Here is a 16,959-nt window from a genome sequence, read left to right as displayed (position 1 = left end):
TTAGAGGTAATGCCAAGCCAAAAGGTCCAGCCCTGCTGCTGTCAAGTCATTTCTGACTTGGGATGAACCAGCATTAGGTTTCCAAGTCTAAAGTCTTCCTGGGAGCGTACTACCTCTCCTTCCCTTGGCCCTAGAAGTAGCTGCTGGATTCAAACTACTTACCTTTCATTTGGCAGCCCAGCATGTTACATTTTGCCACTAGGGCTCCAAGAGGTAATAATAATTGTACTTTAAAGTGCAATGGACTGCTAAGAAAACAAATTCATCCTGAAGAGGGTTAAAATGGGCTGCACTTTGGAGGCAAGGATTCTGAGGCTTCGTCTGACATACTTTGGACATGTTATAAGGAGGGACCAGTCCTTGGAGAGGGACATCATGATTGGTAGGGTGGAGGTACAGCACAGGAGAGGAAGGCCCTCTGTGAGGTGGACAGATTTCAGTGACTGGGGTAATTGGGATGGGTGTGTCAGAGACAGTGCAATTGACACAGGACAGGGCAGAGTTTAGGACTGTTGTACATAGGGTCACTATGAGTTGCAAGCAACCTGATGGCACATAACAACAACAACAACTTTAAAGTGTGAAATCCTGTACTTACAGATAATATTCTCTACCAGTGTCATAACATATAACAGGGCAACATGCTGCCTAGTTGATGGTGGAAATCCTGAGAAATTGTTGTTGTTTGATGTCATCAAGTTGGCTGTGTGTCACGGTAGCTTTCTGTATAACAGTATGAAATATAGTCAGGTCTTGTGCTGACTTCATGATGGCTGTTGTGTTTCTGCTCACTGTTACTATACCATTGTGTCAGTCTATTTCGATGACATTTTCCTTCATAATTTACTAACCATTTATCAAACATTGAGGCACCAGTGGTATCTATAGGGAGTTGTGTTGTTGACCCAAAGGCTGAACCACTCTGCTGGTTCCAGTCCACCAGTGGCTTTGTTGGACAAAGGTGAACAGTCGCCTTCTTTGTGATTTGCAGGAGTGTCAGCTGTGAGTAGATTCCAACACAGAGGTCATGATATATATTGTTACTGAACACGCTGTCCTTTTTTAGAGATTGGTCTTTCTTAATTATGTGTACAGAGTAAGTGAACTGAAGTTGTCTCATCCTTACTTTTAAGGAGCATCTTACTTTTATTTCTTCCTGTAGTACTCTGTTTGTTCCACAGAATAGTCAATATATTTTGCCAAAATCATCATTAAAATTCATTAGTTCTTCTTTCTACCTTTTCATTTTCCAACTAGCACATAAATATGAGATGATTGGAAAAATCATGGTTTGGGTCAGGAATGGCCTAGTCATTGCAGTGACATCTTTACTTTGTAATTTTAAAGAGACTTTTTGCAGCAGATATATTTTATACGACATGTTCGATATCTTGACTGCTGCTTGTGTGGACATAGATTGTTAATCCAGCTAGAATGAGATCATTGACTTCAGCTTTCTGTTTATCATTATGTCGCTTATTGGTCCTGTTAAGAGGTTTTCTATTTACTTCAAGTTCAGGGTCATCCATACCGAATTCAGTAGTCTTTTACTTTCTTCAGCAAGTGCTTCAAGTTTTGTTCATTTTTTTATTAGCTGTGTAGCACACTGCAAGAACATCTTTGCTCATTTTTGGCAAGCAAGGCTTTTTCATCAGCATATAGGAGGTGGCAAGAGAAATGGTTCAGAATGAATTAGATGAAGAAGAGAATTAGGTGTTCCAGGTTTCTCCTGAAGGCCCCTGGTACATTCAGGGAATTGCAACTGATTTATTTTCATTTTTACTGGTGTGAAAGGTGCATGAACTGGGGAAGGAGTGCTGTTAATTAGGGAGTTGTGTAAGGCATCCCTTGGAGCTCTGGTGCTGTTGTGGGTGGCAAGCTGCACTGTGAACTGTCAGTGGTTGCAATTTGAAATCCACCAGACTGAAAATGATGGACAATCTCTTCCTTTAAAGCTTTATGGTATTAGAAACCCAATGGAGAGCCCCTATACTTGACTTAATGGCAGTGAGTTTTGTTGTTTTTTTAAAATTCCATGTATTCTGAATATTCAGATTTTACCCTGAAAGCAAAGGGAAGCTAAAGAGAGGTTTCAGCAAGAATAAGGTAAGATTTGCACATGCAGGCACTTTAAACATTGAATAGACAAAACAACACAGGTTTGTTTGGTGATGAGGCTTACCATTCAAGCTAGGGAATTCATTTAACTTTGTCACGAAATAGAAAAGAAAGCCCAACAGATACTTCCTTCTTGTCAGTCATATTTTTGCTTACTGTTTTTTAGTTCATATATGAAATTTTAAGTCACCAGTCTAATGTGTGAATTAAAAAACCATTTATAAATCAATCATGAGAATTAATGTTTGGAGGAATCTATTAAAATAAATTTTCTTGGGAATCTATTAAAATAAATTTTCTTTGAAGGTAGAGTGTGTGTGTCTATGTGTCTGTGTGTCTCTGTGTGTGATTGTTATTATGTACCTTCAATTTGGAAATGCATCATAGCTGATCCTGTAGAGGTAAATCACACGAGAAGAGAATGCTCATCTTTCTCCCACAAGGGAAAAAGATAAGGGAGCTCTGGTAGCCATGTGGCAGGAAGCTGTGCAGCAATCCTGAAAGCTCGTGGTTCGAGACAATACGGACAATTTCCTCTTGTGTGATTAACTGCCTCTGAAAACCCAGTGAATGATCAGCTGTGGGTCACTTCCGCCTCTACAGTACACAACACCACAACATATATACATAATTCGTTCAAAACCCTGGAGTAATATGGGATTCATTGAATTAATAAAAGATACTTCATTTGCACATAGCTTAATTTTTGTGGTTGAGTTGCCAGAATAATTCTTATAGGGCTCTTATTTTTAGGATCATTTTGTATGTGTGTGTGTTGTTCCAGATGTCGGATAATTTTTTTTAATTTATTTTTTTTTCATCAGTAATTTTTTGTCTGCTCTGTGAGGAGAAAAGGATGTCCTTTTGTCCTTATGCATGTAGATTATTTTATTCTTCAACCCCCCACTCCTGACCTACTGCCTCTTTCCTTTCATTTGCCCTGCCAATCCAAAGGTACACAGTTAGAGTCCCCCAGCTGTTCCATGGAAGAAAGATGGACACTTTCCTCATGTGCCATTTACAGCCTCGGAAAACCAGCTGATGGGTCAGCTATGAGTTGTTTCCAACTTGATGATACAAAACTACTGAATTGCACTTGGGTGCTGCAAATAGTTAATGCATTCAGTTACTACTAAAGATCTATTTGAATCTATTTCCTGTTATCACCTAGGAAAGGCCTAGTCACTATCACAAAATGGATTGAGAAATCATGGTACATTCATATGGTAGAATACTACGCAGCACACAGAGCAATGATTTTGAAAATCACTACCTAACTTAGGAGGAATTGGAGAACATTATGCTAAGTGAACTAACAGAAGCTCATAAGAACAAATAATGTTCAAAACTATTATTGTAGAAATCGATCACTAGTAAAACATGTGTGAGGATCCAAGGGGGGGAGGGTAGAAACAGAAGTGAGGTTGGGTTGGGGGGACGGACTCATAGCATCACATAATATGAAGGGTAGTTTGAGGGGTGGGTAAAGGAAATGCGAAGGATCTGGTGTGAAAAACAATGTATATAAACTTTGTAAGTAAACCAGTATAAAATAAAAATTGTATTTAAAAAAATCACCTATAGAAAAGGAAAAATGTTCCCTGTTCATAGATAGAAAGACTCAGTGAAGTGAAAATTACAATTTTACCAAAAACAATCTACATGTTTAATGCAATACAGTACAGATACCAAATTCATTTTTCAAGGAGATAGAAAAGGCAGTTGGAAAGTTTATTTGGAGAGGAAAGAGACCTTGAATAAACAAAACACTTCCGAAAAACAAGAATGAAATGGGAGGCATAACACTCCCTGATCTCAGAACCTACTATTGTTGTTAAGTGCCGTTGAGTCACCTGTGACCTATAGCGACCCTGTGTACAGAAGCTTTGTACCCTGCCCTGTCCTTAGCCAGTCTCACTAATTCCAGCACACGAACCCTCATTGCCCCAGTTGCCATATCAATCCATCTCATCCGGGGTCTTCCTCTCTTATACTGTTCCTCCACCCTTCTGAGCATGACATCCTTCTCAAAAGACCAGTCCCTGTGGGCCATGTGCCTGTAGTATGTGAAACAGCGCTTCAAAGTCCTAGCCTTTAAGGAGAAACTTGATTTTACTCTCTCCAAGACAGACCTGTTTGTTTTCTTGGCAGTCCTTGGTATGTTCATGACTTCACTAGCACCACAATTTGAAGGCATCGATTCATCTTCTCTCATCCTTAGTCATTGTTCAGCTCTCTGGTGCATAGCAAGTAATTGCTAAGGCCATGGCCTAGATTAGGCGCACCTTAGTCTCTAGACTGACATCGTTGGCTTTTCTATTATCTGGAGAGGTCTCTGACAGCAAATTTCCTCAATGTAATTCATCTTTTGATTTCCTGACTGCTGGTGCTAAGAAGTTGATTATGGAGCCAAGCAAGCTTTAATTGTTAACAACCTCAATCTCTTCTCCGTCCATCCTAGTGCTACCAATTGGCCCATTGGTACGAATCTTTGTTTTCTTTATATTGAGTTTCAGTTCATAAAAAGACTTCAGTCTTTAACTTTCTGCAGCAAGCGCTTCAGGTCTTCTTCAGTTTCAGCAAACAAGGTTGTGTCATCTGCTTAACATAGGTTGTTGATGAGTCTTCCTCAAACCCTGATGTCACATTCCTCCTCATAAAGTCCTGCTTCACAAATGATCTGTTCTACATATAGATTGAAAATATATGGAGAGAGAATGTGTCCCTGACACACTTCTTTCCTGATTTTGAACCATGTTGTATATCTCTGCTATGTTCTGAGGACCACTTCCTGGTCCAAGTATAGCTTTTGCATAAGCACAATCAAGTTTTCTGGGATTCCCATTTTCCTCAAGGTTGGCTACAGTTTGTTGTGCTCCACACAGTCAAATGCCTTTGCATAGTCAATGAAATACAAGTAGACACTGTAATAACCAAAACAGCATGATACTGGTGCAATAACAGGCACATAGACCAATGGAACAGAATTGAGAATCCAGAAATTAATCCACGTATCTATGTTCAACTGGTATTTGACAAGGAAATAAAACTTATTGAATGAGGAAATGACAACCTCTTCAACAAATGATGCTGGCAAAATTGGACTTCTACCTGCAGTAAGCTGAAACAGAATCCACATCTCACACCATACACAAAAATCACCTCAAAGTGGATCAGAGACCTAATACTAAAGCCCAAAACCATAAAGATCATAAGAGACAAATCAGAACTAAGATTCAAAGGCCATGCTATAAAAAGGCTGTCAGATACAGCCAGAAATATACAACCAGGAGAGGATAAAAGTGATGGATGGGATCTTCTAAAAATTATACCTAAAGATTAAATTCAAAGCAACAGAGTGAAAAGAAAACCTACTGACTGGTAAAAAACATTTGACAGTACCATTTCAGACAAAGGTCTCATTACTGATATTTACAGAATCCTACAGGGCCTCCACAAAAAAAAAAAAGAAGAAGAAGACTGATAACAATTACAGAATGGTCAAAAGACATAGACTTTTCATAGAGGAAAATATTTGGATGACCAACAGACACATGAGGATATGCTCAAAATCACTGGCAATGAGAGATGCTAATTAAGTCCACAGTGTGATACTATCTCACCCTAGTAGCAGTAGCAAAGTCTTAACAGGACAGCAAACAATAAATGTTGGAGAGGATGCGGAGAGACAGGAACTCTCATATGCTGTTGGTACAGCCACTCTGGAAGGCAGTTTGGCATTTTCTAAAAAAGTTGAGCATAGAAATTCCACATAACCCAGCTATTCCACAGCTTGGAATATACCCTGAAAAAATGAGGACGGAAACACAAATGGATATTTGTATACTAGTGTTCATAGCAACGTTATTCACTGTCACAAGAACATGGAAACAGCCAAATGTCCTACCACGATAAAGTAGGTTGACAATTTTTGGTACATCACACAGTGGAATATTATGCAGCACTCTAGAGGAATGATTTTAAAAAATTACTCTATAACTTAGGAGGATTTTACAGAGTCAACTAACTCAGATCCATAAGGACAAATACTGTATAAAGCCATTATTGTAGAAATAGATAACTAGTAAAATGTGTGTGAAGATCTAATTAGGAGCGGGTAGGAGTAAAGAGAAGGGATGAGCAAAGGGGGAAATCATAGGGTACACAGTTTGATGGGTGCGGGGAGGTATGGGTAAAGAAAAAGAAAAAAGATCTAGTGGAGATCTGAAAAGACAGGTGGTATATATGATTCAGTGTTGATTAATTTTATAAAATATAATTAAAGAAAAGAGAACCCTCTGAGAGAGATTAATGCAGTGTCCTTAAGAAGCATAACTACAACAAAGATTGTGTGGCTGCCACAGGATCTTGCAGTGTTTTGTTTTGGGGGTTTTTTTGGCGGTTTTGGGGGTTTTTTTGTGCATAGGACTGCTGTGAGTTTGCATACTACCTAGCAACAGGTAGTGCCCTTATTTTTTTATTACCATTTTAAGGAGTCCTGGTGGTCTAGTAGTTAAGGAGTTACATTCCTAACCCAAATCTACCAGCTACTGTCAGGGAGAGAGGTGAGCAGTTTCCTCCTATGTGATTTACAGTGAGTCAGTTCACGCTTGACGGCGACACCAAGTGCGGTGGCTTTTTTACTACTTCAGGTGTAAAACTGTATATGACACTAAACATGCCATTTTCCCCTTGCTGTGGTGTTTCTAGATTGTTTTGTCTTATAATTTCAAATGCAACATTATCCTTTTATGTATACTTTAACCTATAAGTTCTTTGTCCATTTTTTAACTTCAGTGCAAGTTAATTGAATCTAGTTGGTCTCTGTCAGTCCTGTCTTGTACACATTGTGAATGTTTGGGGAACAGGAACTAGGTTTGTCAACTCTTTCCCCCTCCAATCCTGGCTGCTTTTTGCTGAGAGCATAGAACAAAAAGGAAAGAATGAGGAAATTCCAGTCTAAAATACTGTGTTCATTTATAAATCTTTAATTATCCATGACATTGTACTGAAACGTTTGTATGTATATTTCAGGCTAACTTGAAAAAGTAAGACATCTCTCTGTCTGAGGTGTTAATTTTTATGTAACGTGAGTGACACTCAGGAAAGCCAAGAGGGTGGAAAATAGTTTACCTGACTTGATTTTTCTCAGCTAATCTAATATTCAAACACTGTGAAGTGAAATTTCTTTTAAAATAAAGTTTTCCATTACACTTGAAAAAAGAATCTTCATTAATAGCTGCTGTCAAACTGCTTCTGACTCATGTAACCTTACATAACCGAATAAAACATGACCTGGTCCTTCGTCAGCTCCGTTATCATTGTGTGCTTGAACCTATTATTTCCATCTGTTGGATTTATATTTTTAATGCCTTGCAAGCTGAGGTGAACTCAACTTCCAGCATTGTGTCAGGCAGTATTCTGTCGTTACACATGGGTTTTCATTCCTGATGTTCACTTTAGGCATGTGGTCAGAAGGAGGAGACTGATCATTGGAGAAGGACATCATGCTCAGAAGGGTGGAGGGACATTGGAGAAGAGGAAGACTCTGGGTGAAATGGATTGATACAGTATAACTGGGGCATGGGGTAGGTGTGTCAGAGTCAGTGAGACTGGCAGGCTTCAGAGCTGTTGTACGTAGGATTGCTGTGAGTCACAGGCAACAGAACAACAGCAGCAATGTTCAGGAGCAGATAGCCAGACCTTTCTTCATTGTCTTTATTAGGAAGCCCTACAGAAATCTATCTGCCATAGATGATCCTGCTGATACGTGAAATACTGATGGCAAAACTTCCAGCATCACTGCAACACATCAGCTGCTACTCTATAAACTACTTACATGGAACTTCTCGCAAATACTTTCAATAATTATATTGCTGGATTATTTCATTATCTGAGTAGCTGTAGTCATTAAAATCCATTCTATGGCCATGAAATATTTGAGAGTTGGCTCTATATTTTAGAGGCCATACTAGTTAAGGAACCCCACAAGAGCTTATTTTAGCATATGAAAATATTTGCTGAGGAATACTACTACTTTTTGTTGAGTCTAAAATATTGGATTATAAATTATTTTAAGACAAGAGCCATAGTTGCTTTTCCTCTCCTCCTAGCGTCCTTTTTTAGTTTTTAAACTGTGTTGTTTATGCTGTTGGCACAAAAAAAGTTTTTTTAAATGTTCTTCCTTTAGTTCAGTTCCTTGAATTATTTATTGTTCTTGCTTCCTTACTGCCCATTCATCTCTTGAAAACAAAATTGATTTTTCCATTTTTCTATATGTTAGCACTATATTGGTCTGTTTTTAAAACTTTAGAAAATCAATAAGTGAGGAGAATAACAGGCATTTGAATATATTTTACCTGGAGCTCATGAGAAAAAGTGATCACCAGAGACCAGGAGTTAATAACACAGAGAGTAGTTAAGCTACACTTACAAACATATCACTAGATAGAGTACTAATAACCATGAGGTATCTCTTTAAGAAATATTAGTGTTCTCCCTTCATATTCCCAGGCATCTGTGAGCCATTCAAGTTATATCTCACTCTCCATAGTAACACTTTTGTACCATTGTCTATTTTTCCATCCTACCACAGTCAAGGCTCTTCTTCATCCTGATAACCAATATACCACTTTAATTCCCTCTCAAATATGAGAGTATGGTGAGATAAATAAGCCATGGATACCACCTTGGAATCAATAGCATTCAAAAAGGCCTCCATAATACTGACACATACCATGAAGAACATGATTACCACCAAGATTAAGAGAAAATGGAATTTTAGGAAAGAGGGTGAGTCAAAAGTGAAAATGCTTAAAAATGCCAGAATATAAGGACTGGTTTTAGCATTGAAGACGTTCTGCTTGCGGGTTTGCTAATTTGAAGGACTAACCTGCCCTGATACAACTGTGTCTCAGCGAGAGATTGTCCCTATTATTAGAGAGCTTATAGTCAGATTGAAAAATTTCAAAGAAAGGAAACGTGACCTCTATACATCTCTGTTGTTCCTTTTACCACATCTCTTCTTTTTCTTTTCTGCGTTCCCGTCACTGCTGTACCTTCCTTTGGTGAGAGGGACTATTTCTTCAGCTGCCCCAACTAGATGCTACATTGTTATCACAAGAGAACCAAAAGCTTGAATGTGATCCATTAAAAAAATTTATTATTCTATTCAGTTGTTATGGGGATAGTTTCAACTAGTCTTCCTGTTGTCTGATAGAGTCTTAAGGAATCCATTCAGCTCTGAACTGGGACCTCTCTAGGTGATATTTCTGTGCTAGCTAAATGGATGTGTTGTGCATTTTAATAGTAACTAAGGAGTGACTATAAATGATGAAGAGCAATAATATCAGTTTGAAGTCTAAGGTGCACCTGATTCAGGCCATGGTCTTCTGAAACACCTTTTACGTATAAAGAGAGCTGAACAGAGACTAAGGGTGACAGAAGAATTACTGATATCTTTGAACTGTGGTGTTGGAGAAGAGTACTGAATAGCCTGTGGACTGTGAAAAGAATAAATAGATATGTCTGGGACAAAATGTGGCCAGAGTGCTTCTTGGAAGCAAAAATTATAAAACCTCTTCTTTGGGGATGTCGCGAGGAGAAGCTGTACCTTGGAGAAGGACATCATCCTTAGGAAGGTGGATGGACAGAGAAATAGAGGAAGACCTTTAGCCACCTAGAGTGACATAGTCACTCCAGCAGTAGGCTCAATTGTGTCAGATGTTGTAAGGATGACACAGGGTGGGACAGGATTCAGATCTGTTGTTCATAAGGTCACTATGAGACATACGCAACTCGCTGGCACCTAACATCACAGACAGTTTTGCTGATAATAAAGAGAATTGTAAATATTTGTCAACATTTGTTTTCTGTTTTAGTCAACCCTGAGAAATAGATTATGGTACTAAAAATTATCTGTCATCATATGATACATGTGAACATCTAAATTTTCACTAATCATTTAGTAAGTATGGAGCATACTTAGTCCTAGTCAGCGACCAAGAATTATATTGTACCTTCTTGAAAGAGGCTTAGTGAAAATGTAAATTGGAAAAAGACACCGAGTTCAAATCCACCACCTGCTCTGAGGGAAAAGTATGGGCAGTCTCCTCTCATGGGATTAATTGCCTCTAAAAACCAGCTGGAGAATCAACTAGGAGTTGATTCCAACTCTCTATTTTTATCTCTCCTTTAAGATTGCAGATGCTAAATGTTTCCATTGAGCTAAGTTTCTTATGGTAAATGCAATTTCTTCTTAAAATAAGTGTTTGTCCAGTGCTTCCCATATTAGAGGCCATTTGAGAATATACTTCAGGGGGCTCTGGTTAAGGCTAGTCTCTCTGAGCAGGAATTGGTTCTGACCTGCCTCCTCATTAGGTTATCAATATTTAGATGATAAGTAGGTAGGTAGACAGGTAGATACATAGATCTAGATATTTATATATAAATAAAAGGTTTGATTTTATAAGTGAAGTGGAAAAGGAGGGAATAGATGAAGGAAAGAGAGAGAAGGAGTAAGGTTATCATGACTATTAAGAAATATACCCTAAGTTAGCCCATCATCTTGAACCTCTTTATTTTTAATAACAGTTAAATTATAGCTCATCCCACCTCCTTTGTGCTCTGTTTATATTTTCTAGTGAAGAAAAAAAAAAGTCTGTTCTTGTAATAAGATGTAAGAGGACTCTTTGCATTTCTTTTACTGCCAAGGAATTTTTATGTTGTAAGGATAATAGCCAGTGATTGGACATTTCCAAGTCAGTTAGATTCATTGTACTTTAATGCCAGATTTTACTTTTCTCCTCATTTGGTTATAACCTCACAGCCCTGAAATAAAGCATCTTCTGAGGAAAATGAAATAAGGCAAGAATGCCTTTTCTTCGTGATGAGATTAGTTGTTGGCCTCTTGGAGAATGAAAATTTGAGCAAGAATTTATTTGGATTTCTAGGAGATAGTGAGAAATGTTAAAAGAATCTGAGCTTTATAAGCCTTTTTTACATAAAATTATTATTATTATTTGTGTTGGTGTAAAGTATATTGTCTTTGAAGAGATTTTATTTGAAATATCCAGCGTATGGTGTGTGTATGTTTTAGATAGAAAATAGCTCTTAAAAGTCTGGTTTGGGTGTCAGAGGATGTCTTTGGAGATAGACTAATGTTTACTTTGCATTTTCTGTTCAGTTGGCTGGCTTTCCTTCAGTTTTATGTGGAGCATGTATTGAACCTTAGCTATGACCACATATGCCGCCCTTGGAAGCAACAGTTAGCCTGATCTTCCTTGTGAAGAGTGTTAGAGTTGGAAGAGGAGCCAGTGAAGTTCTGAAATGTAAAGGAAATCAGAGTAACTTGACAGTAGAAGGCATCTAAGAAGCTCATAAGTCAGGTTTAATTAGGTAGCTCTGCACAACCATTATCCTTTTAACAAAAGATGAGGAGGAGGAGGAGAGAGAAAACAATTGGCGCTTATCTGAAAGGCTGCAGAGAGCAGCCCTCTGAGCACACAGCCGGAGCTCTGCTGGGCGCTGCATTCTGCGGGCAGCGCGCATTTTTGCAACACCCCTAAATGTTCCAGCTTATAAATAGCAGCGAGTCCTCTAACATGATGCTGTGTACTGCAAGAGAAATTAAAGCGGCTGCCTCGGAGGCAGGAAGCTGACTAGCGAGATGCTTAATTATTGTGGAAGTAAGTGCCTGTTACTGTTTAGCAGAGAGAGCTGCAAGTGTGGGGTGTCCTCGGGGTGTCAGAGCGGTGATTTGTAGACAATGCTGCCGTCAGTGCAGTGCTGGTTCAGCAGCATCTTTCCAAACAGGGATTTGGCAAGCACTTAAAGGCCACATCTCATGTCATGTGTGGAGTCTTAGAAAAGGATGCTCTGCTTTTATTTCCAGCATGTGCGCAGGAATGTAGGCTTGTATACTCGAGCTGGGTGCTTTTTTGCTCTGACTGACGTGCTCTGGAGGAAGTTGGTTTTCTTGGCTCGTCACCTGGAAGGATGTTCACAGTTCTGTGTAATCTGGTGGGGAGGAGGGAGATGTCTGTGGAGAGCAGCATTTTTGTTCCAGCTGTCCTCGTAAATTAGTGCTGATGGGGTGGAGTAGATTGCCATGCAGGAGAAATGCAGGCATTTTGTTAATTAGTGAAATATTTCAAGCTTTTTGAGGAGAGGAAGCCAAGGAGAGCTTGATAGAGGTGACGGTGAACACGAGATTTCCTTCTGAAATGTTCTCATCTGGGTAAGTAATAAAGTAGAGGAAAATACAGAAGCATGATCATGGATGTGATAGCTCCGGGAATACCGTTTATTTTCTCTCTGCTGTATTGGCTCTTGCTAACTGTGTTGAACCTTTGAAAGGAAATACAAAGCAAATATTAATTTTGAAATACAGGAAAAGTTAAAAAGTGAGTGATGTAGACTGTTCAGTAAGATCAACTTTTAATTTGGTGATTTGGGTGTTTGTTTTTTTAAAAAAAATCTGATATGCTTTGCTTGATTATTTCATTCTGTTGGTTCTGTCTTGAACTTCTGGTCAGAACAGCGATTCTTGGTGTTTTACATTATTAGAGGTCATTGGGGCAAGTCTTCACACAAGTAGAAAGGAGCCTTGATGTGCACGAGCAATATGCTTCCCAGCTTTCCTAAGTTTTAGGAAATAGTCTAATTAATTAAGCTGAAGTCTCCCCCCCTCCCCCATGATTAAATGTTGTTACTTTCTATCTTTCCTCCCCTGCTTTACTAACTGTGGATTGTAGGTCTGCTAACTACAGTCCACTCTTAAGACTTTGATATGCTGAAATCTGGTTTTGGCAATTTCAGATTCACTTTAAAATGTAGTTCTCAAAAGCTGATTCTAATGGTCTCTTTCTCTCTTTTAGGGAGAACGTGGGATTATGGCAATCGCAGAACCTCAGTAATGCAAGTTCCACTCAGATTTTTCTGAAAGAAAGCCATCTGTTTAAGTGAAGCAAAGGCACTATGTGGATTGTAACATTTTGAAGATTTGGATTTCTGATGCTTTGAAAGTAGAGCCTCATTAAACCTTTTAAATGAAAAATATTAAGATATCACGCAACTGTTACATATTCTGGAAGCTGTTCTCCAAACGGGAAGTGCACATTTAAATCCCAGATATGATGGTCCTTTCTGTGGGAATTTAAGGCCAGTGACTTTTACATCATGACCAGCTTGAAACGGTCACAGACAGAACGGCCTGTTGCCACCGAAAGGGCTTCGGTTGTGGGAACAGATGGCACTCCCAAAGTTCACACTGATGACTTCTACATGCGCCGCTTCAGATCCCAGAATGGCAGCTTGGGCTCTTCAGTCATGGCGCCTGTAGGGCCCCCTCGGAGTGAAGGCCCTCACCATATAACCTCGACCCCCGGAGTCCCAAAGATGGGGGTTAGAGCGCGGATTGCAGATTGGCCCCCAAGAAAGGAAAACGTGAAAGAATCTAGCCGTTCAAGCCAGGAAATAGAAACCTCAAGTTGCCTTGAGAGCATGTCCTCCAAAAGCAGTCCTGTGAGTCAGGGGAGTTCTGTTAGCCTCAATTCCAATGACTCAGCTATGTTAAAAAGCATACAGAGCACTCTGAAATGCAAGACGAGACCGGCGGAGAGCATGGACTCCAGATTCCTTATGCCTGAAGCCTACCCCAGCTCCCCTAGAAAGGCTCTCCGCAGAATACGGCAGCGGAGCAACAGCGATATCACCATAAGTGAACTTGACGTGGATAGCTTTGATGAATGTATCTCACCCACATACAAGACTGGACCCTCACTGCACAGGGAATATGGTAGCACCTCTTCAATTGATAAGCAGGGAACATCCGGAGAAAGCTTTTTTGACTTATTAAAGGGCTACAAAGATGACAAATCTGACCGAGGTCCAACCCCAACCAAGCTTAGTGACTTCCTCATTGCCGGTGGGGGCAAGGGCTCTGGTTTCTCCTTGGATGTTATAGATGGGCCTATTTCTCAGAGGGAGAACCTCAGACTCTTTAAGGAAAGGGAAAAACCACTCAAGCGACGTTCCAAGTCTGAAACAGGAGACTCGTCCATTTTTCGTAAACTCCGCAATGCCAAAGGTGAAGAACTTGGGAAGTCATCAGATCTTGAGGACAACAGGTCGGAAGACTCTATCAGGCCTTGGACATGCCCTAAGTGCTTTGCCCACTACGATGTCCAGAGTATTTTATTTGACTTGAATGAGGCTATTATGAATCGGCACAATGTTATCAAGAGGAGAAACACTACCACAGGCGCCTCGGCTGCTGCTGTGGCCTCCTTGGTCTCCGGACCTTTGTCCCATTCCGCCAGTTTTAGCTCCCCCATGGGCAGCACAGAGGACCTGAATTCCAAAGGAAGCCTTGGTATGGACCAAGGCGACGATAAAAGCAATGAACTTGTAATGAGCTGTCCATATTTTCGGAATGAGATTGGTGGAGAGGGTGAGAGGAAGATCAGTCTGTCAAAATCAAATTCTGGTTCTTTTAGTGGATGTGAAAGTGCCTCCTTTGAATCTACCCTTAGCTCCCATTGCACAAATGCTGGAGTGGCAGTACTTGAAGTGCCCAAGGAAAACTTAATCTTGCATCTGGATAGAGTGAAAAGATACATTGTAGAACACGTGGATCTCGGTGCATACTATTACAGGAAATTTTTCTATCAAAAGGGTGAGTGGAGATCTTTTAAATTTCATTTTGCTGTACTCATTGAAAAAGTAGACTGCTGTATGTTAAGTCAATTTTTCTGGCAGTATTATGTACCTCATGCATGAATTCTAAATGCCTCTTGATGATAAGAGAACTAAGAAGCTCTATCCAACAATGTATTTCTTTTTTCTTGTTGGGGGTTGATGTCTTCCTTCTCAGGAACAGAACATTTGTACTAAATATTGATGAATGTTTTTTAAGAAAACTTTTATTACATGGTTAAAATTACAGTTTCTGCTGTCATGGGAATTTCTTATACCATCTTTAAGGATAGGGAGCTTGGTGGCTTAGTGGTAAAGAGTTGCCAACCCAAAGACACATGGTTTGAGTCCACCAGCTACTCCATGAGAGAAAGAGGAACAATTTCCTCCTGAGTGATTTACTGCCTCCAGAAAATTGCTGGAGGAACAACTATGGATTACAACTCGATGATATATCACAACAACAATGTCCTTAAGGATAAATTTATTTATAATTTTAATGTATTACAGAGAAATTAATACTGTCTTACACTTATTTAGGACTTTTACAGTTAGTGTAGGATAGTTTCATTTTTACTTCAAAGGTTTCTTTAGTAAATGGGAATTATAACTCATTTTTATCCATTTCCCAAGTTTTTTAATGAAAATCACTTACATTTTTTGACAGAAGTCATAGAAATAATGAGTTTTCAAGACAAAAATCAAATCTAGGTCTTCTGAAGCTGAATATAAAAAGCACAGGAGAAGATCAACTATTTTAGCATGCTAGTATCTTTCTGGTCTTTTCTTTTTTGTGAGGAAATTGCATGCATATATTGTTGGGATTTCATACTTTACATACAGCTTTAGCCTGCTTTATAAACAGTTTTAGATTTTGTTTTAGGATGATCTGTGGACCATTAGTTATTTTGGTCTTTTGTGCAGCCAGGTAATGATCAATCTGTGCAGACAGGCTCCATGATGATACCCCATTGCTATTTAAGGAGTTGGGATACTTTGTGGACCTATTCTGATGAAATTTAATTTCATAGCTATTATTCATTTTCTCTTTATGGCACAGTAGGATGATATTTCGGTTGCTAAGTGATGAAGCCTATCATGAGAATGGAGTGGTATAATTGGTTAAAGGACTTTGTCTGTTTATCAATTCTATATTTTATTCCTAAGTATTGATAGTGTGTATGCTCAGGTAAATGTGGTGATAAAAATATTACAAATTTATTTTTGAACAGTCTCTTTTATCTGAATGATTGTTTTATAGTTCAGATTTTAGAACCTGTGTCTTCCTATACTTTCATTTGGCATTTTGGTTGTTTAAACTGTAGCCCTCTTAGTATTTATAGGCAGATAGTTCTTTATTGTGAGAAGTTTTCTTTTCTAGTATAGGTTGTTTAATTGTATCCCTGACCTCTATCCATTAAATACCAGTACCCCTCCCACCCCAGTTTTCTTTGTTTGGATGTTTTTTCCCACCCCAGTTTTGACAACCAAAATGCCTGTAGACATTTCAGATACCTTCTAGGTTGATAACAGCCATGAGGAGAAAATTACTGCTTTAAGGTAGTTGGGAAATTTTCTGCTGGTGTTTCTGAGCTCTCTATAGGTCAAGACCTTTTTGCTAAAAATTTAACACTGACATTGAGTCAAGCATTTGAGAGAACCCTTTAGAACTTTATTTCTGTGGTTGTTGTTGTTGTTGTGTGCCGTCGAGTCACCTGCGACTCATAGCGACCCTATGAACAACAGCCCTAAACTCCGCTCTGTCCTGTGCCAATCGCACTGTCTCTGACACTCCCATCCCAATTATCCCAGTCACTGAGTCAATCCACCTCATAGAGGGCCTTCCTCTCCTGCGCTGTCCCTCCACCCTCCCAAGCATGATGTCTCTCTCTAAGGACCAGTCTCTCCTCACAACATGTCCAAAGTAAGTTAGACGGAGCCTCAGAATCCTTGCCTCCAAGGAGCCACCCGGTTTAACCCTTTCCAGGACAAATCTGTTTGTTTTCCTAGCAGTCCATGGTATTCTCAATACTCTTCTCCAGCACCACAGCTCAAAGGCATCAATTCTCCTTCTATCCTCCTTGGTCATGGTCCAACTCTCTGATGCATAAGAAGTGATTGCGAAGACTATAGCCTGTATCAGAC

General features: G+C 39.4%; 1 protein-coding gene across 2 annotated transcripts in view; it reads left to right on the top strand.

Annotated features, from left to right (window-relative positions):
* The first annotated feature begins 13,214 nt into the window (after positions 1–13,214).
* SIPA1L1 (signal-induced proliferation-associated 1 like 1) overlaps positions 13,215–16,959 on the top strand; it is a 206,981-nt gene continuing 203,236 nt past the window's right edge. The window contains exon 1 of one of the 2 annotated variants that reach the window (XM_006884722.1): positions 13,215–14,794. In XM_006884722.1, the coding sequence (XP_006884784.1) occupies positions 13,297–14,794 (1,498 nt within the window). In that variant the 5' untranslated portion in view covers positions 13,215–13,296. The remainder of the gene's footprint in view (positions 14,795–16,959) is intronic. The other variant, XM_006884723.1, reaches the window with a different exon arrangement.

This window comes from Elephantulus edwardii, unplaced genomic scaffold (genome assembly GCF_000299155.1).
Source record: "Elephantulus edwardii isolate Elephantulus edwardi_28Jun2011 unplaced genomic scaffold, EleEdw1.0 scaffold00037, whole genome shotgun sequence".
NCBI lineage: Eukaryota > Metazoa > Chordata > Mammalia > Macroscelidea > Macroscelididae > Elephantulus > Elephantulus edwardii.
Note: the sequence above shows the minus strand (reverse complement) of the source record. Positions and strands in the feature narration are given on the sequence as shown.